Source organism: Sinocyclocheilus anshuiensis, unplaced genomic scaffold, assembly GCF_001515605.1.
Source record: "Sinocyclocheilus anshuiensis isolate Anshui unplaced genomic scaffold, SAMN03320099.WGS_v1.1 scaffold1570, whole genome shotgun sequence".
NCBI lineage: Eukaryota > Metazoa > Chordata > Actinopteri > Cypriniformes > Cyprinidae > Sinocyclocheilus > Sinocyclocheilus anshuiensis.
The window spans coordinates 410553-422883 of NW_015546153.1; the positions used below are offsets into that span (position 1 = coordinate 410553).

The window sequence follows — 12331 nt, forward strand, 5'->3', positions numbered from 1 at the left end:
TTCCTTCGCCAGCTGAGGAAGTTCAACCTGCCACAGGAGCTGCTGAAACAGTTCTACTCTGCCATCATTGAATCTGTCCTCTGCACTTCTATAACTGTCTGGTTCAGCTCAGCTACCAAATCTGACCTCAGAAGACTACAGAGGGTAGTCCGGACTGCTGAGCGAATCATTGGTACAACCCTCCCTTCTCTCCAAGAACTGTACTCATCCAGAGTGAGCAAAAGGGCTGGCAAAATCACTCTGGACCTCTCACATCCAGCGCACTCCCTCTTTGAACTGTTGCCATCTGGTCGACGCTACAGAGCACTGAGCACCAGAATGACCAGACACAGGAACAGTTTCTTCCCTCAGGCCATCCATCTCATGAACACTTAACAATAACTGTGGAACACACACTATTTATACACTCATACACTTATTTATCTAACACTCATACTCAGTCTACACCTCAAATTTGCACATAATATGCCTGTACATACAAAACTGTCTATTGTAATATACCTGCACATACAATTGTCAATTTATATATTTTTATTCCTTATTTACTTGTTCTATTTTGTTATTTATTTTAATTTTTTATTATCTGTGTTTTTTGTTCTTTCACTGTCATTCTGTTACACTGTGGAAGCTTCTGTCACGAAAACAAATTCCTCGTATGTGTAAACATACCTGGCAATAAAGCTCATTCTGATTCTGATTCTGGTTATATAAACCCTGAACTCTCAGTTGATTAACCCAAACCTTACTTAGAGTTATCGGTTCCAAAAACACACTCTAGAGTTAGTCCAGTCAACTCAAGTGTTGGAAACTGATGGTGAACTCATAAAGACATTTTGATTTTGAGTGCCAAATCCATGGCAATGTATGATAAAAAGAAGCGTGGTTTGAAAGACCCTGTTTGTTTTGCTAATCCTGACTGTAATAACCATGGCATCTGCTCCCTCTCCGGACTGCCACCAGAAAGCTACATCCCCAGAGTTTTAACTCCTTCTCTCTTGGGAACCGCATTTCCCATAATCCTCTGTCTGGGCTAATTTTCCCCTCGCATCTGATTCCTATTAGTCCTGGATAATTTAGCCTCACTATTTCTTGATCTTTTAGACCTTATTTTACTTTGATCGAGTTCATGATGTTGGTTTAATGTCTGCTATTCCAAAAACTCCTCTTTCGTATATTTCCAGACCCCACACATCATCCTGGTATCTAAAATAGCCCGCAGGCAGTTTTCTACATTTTGGAAGCACTGTCACCACCCAGCCCGCTATATAGATGTTTGCGTATGCCTTTGCAAATCTCTTATCCATTACCATCCACTTTTACTCTGGGACTCATATTGTTCATTAAATTAATCTGGCCTGCTGCTATCTGGATATTTTTCAAAACACTTAGTTACAGCTGCTAAGTCTCTTCCAGTCTCAGTATTAAAAATCTCCCTCTCAGAGACACCCTGATGTTCTCTATCCTTTTTAAAGTGCCCCTATTATGAATTATGAAAGGTTCATATTTTGGTTTTGGGAGTCCCCAACAATAGGTTGACATGCATGCAAGGTCAAGAAACACTTTCATTGTCTTATAACATGCATTTATTTTTACCTTATTTGCTCAACAACTCCCAAACGATTCGTTTAACGATTCATTTTTCCAAAACCCTCCTTTGCGTGATGCTAATCTGCGGTGATTGGTCCGATTGGCCTCATTTTCATCATGCCTGCAATGCCCGATAAAGCAGCGTTTGTGAGCGCAGTGCTGGTTTGTGTACAGCGTTACCAGGGAAGCCGCTATTTTACCACTCCAAAAGTGGCACCTAGTGGATTGGTCTACTGCATGCAGCGCATGTCGGAAACGGAACGCCCATCACCATTACTGGATTACGGCTTATCAAGTGTTGGAGATTTGATAAAGTGTATGAACAGACAACATGGCTTCAATTTTACCTTATCAATTCGAGCCCGAGTCCGACGAGGAAGCGATGAACCAGAAAGTTAATCGCAAACACGATTGGAGCAGGACCTTTCTCAATGGTAAGTGTCAATATTGTTCATGGCACTTTGACGTAAAAGCGTGACAGTCGAATTAATTGACAAATTTATTTAGATGCACGTTTGAGAACTGTATCAAAAACCCACGTACTGCGAATCCCACGTTGTATGCATTTAGGTTTCTGTAGCAAGTCATGAGTAAAATGACGATGACACAACACAAGGTTGGGGCTATACTGCTGTGGTATTGCTGTAAAAATGAACTTCAACCATTGATTCTTCACAGCCTCATCCTTTGGCAGTAAAAAAAAAAAAAAACAGATTTACCCTCACAGTGCAGAGCACAGCGTCTTATCGACATGATGCTATCCACAGGAATCTGCTACAGTGTTTGAGGGAGGGGGCTTTCAAGTTTTCCCGGGTCTGCACGCGCAACAAGTGGGCGGGCAATATGCTAATGATTAATGTTGACATGAAACAGCTTTGGGATTCATTTTAAAAATGACTCAGAATCGACTCTTTCTTTGAGAGACAATAACTTTATACACGGTGCACTTTCAGACTTAAAACTTTGCAGGATGCTTTCATTCACTTAGAGCTGTGTTACACACTGCATGAAAGGTAATTTTCAAAAATCCATAATAGGGGCACTTTAACTAATGGTATGTATATATTTCAAATAGCTCTTGTGCCTTGTTGATGATGAGTTCAGATGTGAGTCTATAAACTTTGCCAACTCTCACTCCCATAGTTTGACACTATTGGTCTTCCTGGGGGCACATCTGGAAATTTTTTGAGGAATATAAAATCTCTTATACCTAGGTGTATCATGCCATATTGTATAATACACTTCGTGTTCTGTGAGGAAACATTGTTTATACAGTCCCTCAATCTTTCATTTGATACTCTTCATAGATTCCAAAAGGGGCCTTTCTAATTGCCTGTAGAATTCCTCCTGCTGAGTCACCTCCTTCACACACCATTCCCTATCTATGATGATTACCACAATCCCCTTATCTGCTGTTTAATTAAAATACAATGGTCTTTCCTTTAACCTATTGAGCGCCTCCCATTCTTTCTTTGGCTGATTACAGTCCTCCTCCTTCTCAGAAAATCCCTGGCAGGAAGGAAGTTTGGGTGTATTGGATGCCCCTCGATATTCCTCTGAATAAGATGAATTTGTATCTTTTGCCGTGGGAAAGGAGATGTAGGGGAGACAAAGAACTCTTTCCAGATGAGAATGATTAAGCATAGGAATATGGTAAGAAAAGGGATTAGATAGAAGGGACATGCAGTGGTTGAGGTGTAAGGACAGTAAAATGAATGTGTGGGGGTTAGAGTATGACCAAAATTGGTGCAAGGGTGACAGGGTCAAAAAGGAAAGGAATGTATTAGGAGGCTGGAAACATTAATATCAATGGGTTTATATGAATGAGGAGAATCTGTCATTATCAGGTTGGATGATAAAATTATGTTATTATTATGGGGTAATTATGAAAGAGTTGGAAGGGAGTAGCCTAGAAGCAATAGCAGTCCAGTGGGGACAAGCCTCTGGGATGGGAGTGTGGGGTTTGAGACATATTTTGTTTCAACATAGGAATTTTTACACAAACAGTTAAGGCTACAATGCGGCCATAACAATATGAGTAGATGTTTGGTCAGAAATGTAAGTTACCAGTCAGTAGTTTGCATAGTAGTTGTAGTAGAAGAAGGTGTGGTGAACAGTACATTCCAGGGTCCAGTTTATGTCGGGGCCCCTCTCAGTGGACAAAGGTTTGCTACATTTTGATTGGATCTTGGTGGACTAACACAAACAAACTGTCCAACGCTATCAGATAAAGATGCTAGGACAATGGCCAGACACCTCTTAGAGGGCAAGAAGAAGATCTCTGGTACCAAGCACGGGAAGGACAGGACCTCTCTTTGGTCAAAATGCAGTTTCTGCCTTTCACCCATCTAGAGATGAATTCATAAGGTTTTGGCCTGTGACCGCCATAAAAATTCCATAAAACCCCTTTTCCATCATGTTTGGTCTCTATTTGTGTAGAATATTGCCAAAGGTATTCTGGTTGTGGTTTGGAAAGTGAGAAATGTATTGGCAAAACTTTAAAGAGCCAATAACTGATATAACAACGATACTAAGTTCTGAGTCTCAGTCATGTAAGGGGAGAGAAGTACAGACATTTGGTCCGGCGAGAAAACCTTCACTTCAACCTACTTTCATCTGCGTGTTCCAGACTAAGGACCTTCTGCACCTACTCCAGGGCCTCCTCTGCGTGTTCCAGATTTTAGGACCCAGCATCCTACAGCGCTTTGTGTTCAAGTCTGTTGAAACGGATTCCTGCTCCTTTCCCCACTGCATTGTTACCAGCACAACCAGTGGAAGAAGTCACTGCTACCATAGAATCCTCTCCTGCCAGCACTCTCCGACCAGTGGACTGCCCTGGATTTCACTTTTGATCTGCTCTCTGCCTTTATGGTTACAACTGCTCACCTGCTCTGTCTCTGCTTCTGCTCGCTCATTTGGACTGTTCGTATCCTGATTGACCTCTTGGTTACAAACTCTGCCTGGCCTTGGATTCTCCTGTTTTCTTTGCCCCACTGGGGTTGATGGTTTGGGACTCAGCAGCCTGGACCTCTGATTTTCATTTTTCATTAAATAAAACTTGTTTTTATGCATTTCTCTGCTCTTGGGTCCTCTTTCTAAAACTTCCAAGACAAGAACCTTCTGGTCTCAAAGGTGAGCAGAGCCAGGAAGTTCTAGAATTTGAAGATCATCCACAAGCCATACTCTATACAAGAATGTATGTAAGCTTATTCTAGTTCTCAGTCTTCGGTCCTTGGTTCTAGTCCGAAAAGGGCACAAAAGGATTATTCCCCTATAAGGAGTATAAACGCAGTATAAGACTATAGACCAGCGCTATTCAATCATCTTCATCTGGCCCAAGGGAAGAGTATGCGTAGGTCGCACATATGCCTAGAAATGTTTTTGCACTAATTAGTTTGTCCACAAGGTGGCAACACTGGCCCAGGCTGTTGTTTCACACAGCCAAAAAAGAAAAGGAAGAGACGCAACAACAACAATCTACCGGAGTCCGCAACATCAATAGATGGCAGCGTTGACAAGTGCTTGTGTGAGGGGGTTATGAGATATCCACAACTCTAGTTTAAGTTTGAAAGGCTGCGCGTTCGGCTGTTTGCATACGCTGAGCCACTTCAGATAGCTGACAAAAACGCACTCAATTATGCCAAAACGATAAAATACACTTTATAGTTTATGTGAAGATTGTTCACTTAAATTACAATTTATTTTTTTCAGAGCATACTAAATGTTAAAAGATAATGTCTTTCAAATATACTGTAATACTGAATGGCTATAATTAATGGCTAAAATTTAGATGAAAATGCATTTAATAGAGACATCAGTAGCAGTATTGGCATAAAAAAATACTGGCCTTTGTTAATAATAGGCTATTAGTAGCCTAAAGAGATGTCATTAAACACATATTTAAAACATACCACCTTTATGTTGTTTCTGCATTAATTTGGAGGTTCAATGTGAAATTATGACAATATATTAATATGCAATTAATCATGATTAATTATAGAAAAATGATTAATTAGTTAATTTTTTAATTGACTGACAGACAGCAGTTTTTTTATAGGTGTTGGTGTTGGTAATATTAGTTGATTTTACTGCTGAATATGCATTTAAATTTAATTTCTAATTTTATAGGACCCCCAGAAAGAGATCGGGATGGGCCCCTCCCCCTTGGCCCCCTTCAATTTTTCAATTCAATAATCCGGCCCTCAAATTAAACTAATTGAATAGCCCTTCTATAGACCTTCCCTAGCTCCACCTCGTTTCAGTACTGTGCTCGTTGTCTTCTGTCTTCCGTTTGTATTTCCACAGCTTGAATGTAAGGTTGGTCAAATTTATGAATGAACCGCACGTTTGAAAATCTTCCTGTTTACTGACATTAGTTATGACATACGCTTTGAACATTAGAATGCACATGACTTCCGTTAACTCTACAATAAGTAAATCCACTTCACCAGCTAATTACTTTTCAACAGTGATGGTATAGAGCTACTACAAAAACAGAAGTTCAAAGACAGAATTCTGAAGATGGCTGTGTGCTTGTTTCTCTGAGGCATAAGGTCTATACAAGATCAAGAGTCAAATTTAGTTACTAATGTAGAAATTGTTCTAGATGGTCTGCTAGTTCAGCCATTTGATCAGCTAGAAATGGCTTTAGTTTCTAGGCCACCCCTTAACCTTTCTTGGCAGTGAATTAAAATTGATTGAAGACTGTTCACCATGACAGTAGATATTAAACGCAGGGGTAAATGTGGCCAAGCCAGTTGGTGGTGCTTCTGTATGTGCCTGCTAGAAGATACGACTCTTCTTCATATATGCGATTTTGTGTTTGCAGAACAATGGCAGTGTTTGAATTGTTTGTCTCACTGGTGTTTGTAGGCTGCAGCTGGGAGAACAAGTTCTGATAGTTTTTTGTTCTTTAATAATGCTGTAGGTTTATAGGCAGGAGCACAGTTTGTTTAATGTTTTTTTTAATGATGATGAGTTGACAGCAACAAAACTTACTTTCAGGTTACTGAGTGCAGATTAAAAACTGGTAAAATTATATCTTGCCATCTCTGTGTGTTGCCTATATAGAGTAAGAGAAAACCAGATATGGTTTGTTTAGTTGACATGTGGACGCTCACCATAATTGTCAATGCCGTTTATATCCCTGATTGTTGCTGGATTGGCTGATAGGCGGAACATTGACCCTGAACTCTCAGCTGATTAAAACTCAGTTGATTGAAACTCAGAGTTCATGGTGAACACAAAGACATTCTTAACAGAACGCCCAATCCAAGAGTCACCATGGAAACAGACGCTAAGAAGAAGCGTGTCATATTACATCTTTCTTCTTTTGTATAATGCCAATTTACAATCATAGTAGGCTGGCTTGGTGTAACTGTGGGAAAAATAATTTTGCTCTCACCCTTTAGATGTGGCTGGGAAATGGAGTACGATTGATAAGCATACATGCTGTATATTGGTGTTTTTGTAAAGTTTTAATCTGGTTTTAGTGTGAACCTTTGTGGGGGGGTTTTTTTTTTTTACATTGTTTTTTTTTTTTTTTTGGAAGGGGGGATTTGTACTCCCAACCCAATTGTGAATGATTACAATCAACCTGAAATAAAATGATTATTCTTTAGTTATGATAATTACATCTCAATAACATTCATTAATTTGAATAGCTGTGAGGGACACCTCTATACAATTTAGGATCTCATACTGAAATTAGAGCGGTGTGGTTGTTTAACAGCGCCCCCTAACTATTAGTCTTTGTTTTTTGTTTTTGTGAATGACACAACTAATGTCACTAGTAACTGACAGATATCATACAGATAAATGTATGGTGAGTGATCACATCTGTCTCTGTGTAAACATCCCAATCTTTTTAGCCAATCTTGAACACTCTCTGTTGTTAGTTTATGTCTGTAGTAAGGTGATGTTTTGGAGGGAGGGCATGTGGATGGTCTAATTCAGTGGCTAAAACTAATGTCCTTTAACTCCTCCCACCAAATCTGATCATTTCTTTAAAAACTGCAAACTGTGATTCATACTGTTGTACTGCACAATAAACAAAGGGCTATTACAGTTGTCATAATAAATTAGCATGCACATTTTACAGTAGCAGTGCTGTTTCCATGCAAAAAGGTCATCCTGACCACATCTGTTTGTGCTCAACAGAATCAAGTCATACAAAATCCATATCTGAAGTGTTTCAGTCTGCTTCTGCCGGACCACACCCATATACTGAGATGCTTTGTTTTCACCTCACACTGAGTTATTGGGTTGAAATGATGTCATTACATCAAATGAACGCACTGCATCATAAGCGCTTTCCAATAATTAATGATCACGAACTCTGATCAGTCATGCACAGCGTATCTTTCTGTCCTGAGGACATCTGTCTCTCCTCGTCTTCCTCTGCGCTGCAGGATGCGTGATGAATCAGTAATGGTTGTTTTATTCCCAGCGGCTCTGAACAGACAATCATGCTCATGGCTCTAATGAATAGAGCCCCGGTCATAATCATATCAATCAACCTTTAATATCGGCCACGTCCCCAACCACACACCAGTGACCAATGAGAGCGAGATCAGATCGATACGCTTCACGGTGGGCCACGGACACATACTGCTGCTGCAAAGACACGCAAGGCCTCATTCTGATGCATTCTACAGTCTCTAAATATGTAATGTGAGTGCCTTGAAATGAAAAGACTGAGAGGGAGAAAGAGACAGAGGTGCCTTTATCTGTTCTCGTCTGCTGCTTTACCACTAGGACAACAGAATACAATTATACCACATGAGAAATAGACTGAGTGAGACACAGTAATTTTCTTTGTGAGATAAAGATATTAACTAGCCAATGTTTACATCCTTAAACATGTAGTGGATTCACTATGCTCTACCGACAGGGAGACATTTACATGTTTAACGTGGTTAAACAAGAGGATGTTACTATAAAACAAATTAACCACATTTAGAAATACATAATAGAAAGACTCCCTGCAGTATGTTCATGGACTTGAGATAAGTGATGATGATGATGATGATGATGATGATGGAAAGATTGGCATTATGGGAGTTACAGCCCCATACTGACTTCTAGTGGAATCATTACAACTTTACATTAGCCCAATTTAGACTCGCATCTCCAGGGGTGTAAAATACTTGAGTAATTTTACTTGATTACTGTGCTTATGTATTATTTTGGGGTATCTGTATTTTATTCAAGTACAATTTAAACTCGCTACTTGTACTTTTACTTGATTACATTTCTGAAGAAAAAAAACAGTACTTTTTACTCCTCACAATTTTATTTCAACTTGAAAAGTACTCGTTACATTTTTGCATTTTTATTTTATCTTATGCACATTAAATATGATAAACAGAAGCTCAAAAGTGCTTTTGACGTGTGAGAACCACGCATCAAGCACACACATTTCAGCTTCAGTTTTAACTTTCATCAGGTACATTACGGGTTTCAAAAGTTTGCCCTATTTAAATTACCATCACTGATTATATTTGCATTCAGCCAATATATTACACAGTTTCAATGATCAGATTTGATAATTCATGTTGTGGTGGGAATGATTGCTTTTTTCAAATTAAATATAACAAATCTAAAATAAATAATAAAAAAAAAAGTTGTACATCATGTGTACTGATGCTCTTTTCATGGAGTGCATCCATAATGCTATATTGAGTAACAGTTAGGACTGTCAATTAATTATTTTTTTAATCTAAATAATGAAATGCTTTGCTCATTAATTAATCTAATTAGTCACAAATAATTTTATATCAGTATTTGCTGAGAAAAAACTCTAAATGCACCAAATTAACAATTAAAAGATGAATTATTGTTACAGACAGGGGTGCTGAATTGACAAAACAAGAAGTATGTTTCACATCTGGCTCTTTAAAGGGATAGTCCATCCAAAAATGAAAACTCTCTCATGATTTACTCACCCTCATGCCATCCCAGATGTTTATGACTTTCTTTCTTCAGATTCATTTTAGTGTGTGCATATAATTCAAGTGTACAGGACCGCTTCAGAAACCACACAAAGTGAACACAACGGTAAAGTTTAAAATATTAGTATTTGTATGTTTTCTTACACACACCTATCATTTCGCTTAAGAAGACATTGATTCATCGATAGGTGTTGTTTCGGGTTACCGTCGTCTTCACAGTGTAATTGTGTAGTTTTTCAAGCATTATCTTTAGACGGCCTGCACACTTGCATTATATGCAGAGAGATGATTTTCCCCCTAAAACTCTTAGTTCATCTGAAGACAGTCAGTCATACACAAGGGCTGAATTTTTTGTGTTCCACTTTGCTGCATTTTAATTGTTATTGTTGCACTAAATGACTTGTACAATTGTGTTTTGTGTTGTTTCTCACTTTAACCAAACCTCTGCATGTCTGTCTGACAAAACATGTTATGCAGTTTAATTTTAAGCAGTTTCACTTTGCATTGAGAAGATGGTTCAACATGCTGAAATAAGAATCTCTTTTATTTATTTATTTGGAGTACTTGTACTTTTTTAATACTCACGTAAAATTTAAAGTTGTACTTTTTTACTTTTACTCAAGTATGCTTTTGGCCAGATACTTGTACTTTTGAGTAAAAGTATCTGTACTTTCACTTGGGTATCATTTTTTAATACGTTTTACACCCCTGCACATCTCAGATACGATCGAGACAAACAGGAAACATTAAACTTTTACAATCCTTGTTTAACTATACTTTTAATCTAACTATGTGCAGGCCTAGATATAGCATTACAGTAAAACATCTCACAACATATGTAGGCTATAGCTCCTTCATTTACAATAAATAAATACATACATGCATACATAATATTTTCTACCCTCTCTCTGACCTTTACTATTAAAAATGGTAGTTTGTGCTGATTCTTTAAGATTTCCATGAGTAAATATTCATCCATTATCAAGCTGCATCTACTTCCTTCGACTGGACAGACCTAGGCTGCATCCAAAATCACACACTTGCATACTATATAGTAGGCCAAAAAACATATGTGAACAGTAGCATGTCCAATATCACAGTATTCATAAAACAGTAGATGGAGAGTACCAGGAATTACTTCTGGCCAGATTCTGAAGTGCACACTTTTACTATCCCATGAGGCCTCGGGAGAGGATTTTTGAATGGCATGATGTTGGTAGTTCACATGACAATGACAACATGATGAATGTACTATACAAAATGTACTCTTTTAATTAATCAAAAGAAGTACCTACTCAGACAATATGAGATTTCAGATGCGGCCCAAGTTTCTGATCACTCAACAGACGTCACTGGCATGTAAATGTGTGTGGACACATGTTAATGTGTTTATGGTTCCATGCAATGTACATTAAAAAATAAATGTTCCATTTCCAGTCATAACCTGTGTCTATACCACACTCCTGCATACGCCACAGACTATGTTCTTCTAAAGCAGCTTTGCAACCACATATATTGTAAAACAGCCATAAACAAATAAACTGAACACTGGATAAAAGCTGCAGTGAATGTATGTGAGTGTGAGTGTGTGTGATGCTGTACTGTACACTAACGCCTGAACAACAGAGCCCTCTGCTGGTCACATATGAGTTACTCAACCAAGTGTGAGATATCCAGATTCCATATGATTTCTTCAAACAAAAAAGAGTAACAACCTCTTCAGTACTATAGAACAACTGCTCCATGTCCCATGTCACGTATTTACATGATACTCCAAGGTACGTCAAATAATACAAGGGAACATGTCCAGAATGCAAGCATTATCAATCCCAGACAGCAACATAGTGTTGGCCCAGATCCGGCCCACATCTGGCCCATGTGAAATCCATGCGGGCCAGATGTGGGCCGGATCTGGGCCGAAACTATCTGCTGTCTGGGATGGCATTTGATGCTCCTCAAAGTGTAGAATTCACTCGTCACGAACCACACAAACACCTCAAACTCCTGCATCTACACCATCAGCCTGCAGAAGAGGAAAGAGGGCTTACGGGGGTGCTGCCGTCTGATAGGGTGGTCATGCTGATGGACGTGCTCATCTTGTCTGAGGACAGAGAGGGAGGGGAGGGGCTTCTCTTCTCCAGGATATCCTGTGTCTGCAGGAAGTCTCGCCAGTCATGCTGGATGCTGACGGTTAACATGAGCAACATTGAGTTAGCTTATGCTTTATTTGCTAACACTTCATTTTACAGAGGACTTGTAACATGTACTTACTATAGCAATAACAGTATATTATGCATGACGATGTGATATTGATAATCACCCGTGGCAATGTGATATCTACCGTGTACATATGATGATACGGATGACACACTCACATCAGTGCTGTGGTCTCCAGCGGATGTGTGTTCACTGTGATGTTATTCTCCACGTCTGTCGCCGTCTGATGGCTGAAACAAACACATCCACACAACACAAGCACATTCTACTATTAATATAGACTTTAAGATTCTAACAACTTCTTTCATATTTGAAATGAATGTTGTTTACTTCACAGTCAAATCAACAGATGGTGGGAACCCATATTTTTCACTCTCACAGGAACACAGAAAAGATGAAAATGCAAACAACACACAAACACATGCAATAAGTGGACACAAAACCAGTCATAAGTGTCCATTTTTCGAAATTGAGATTTATGCATCATCTGAAAGCTGAACAAATAATCTTTCCATTGATGTATGGTTTGTTAGGATAGGACAATATTTGGCCGAGATACAACTATTTGAAAATCT

General features: G+C 38.9%; 1 protein-coding gene across 1 annotated transcript in view; it reads right to left on the minus strand.

Annotated features, from left to right (window-relative positions):
- schip1 (schwannomin interacting protein 1) overlaps positions 1-12331 on the minus strand; it is a 201396-nt gene that overhangs the window by 139062 nt on the left and 50003 nt on the right. The window contains exons 4-5 of the mRNA XM_016503293.1: positions 11915-11986; positions 11588-11723 (exon numbers count right to left, since the gene is read on the minus strand). Of these exons, the coding sequence (XP_016358779.1) occupies positions 11588-11723; positions 11915-11986 (208 nt within the window). The remainder of the gene's footprint in view (positions 1-11587; positions 11724-11914; positions 11987-12331) is intronic.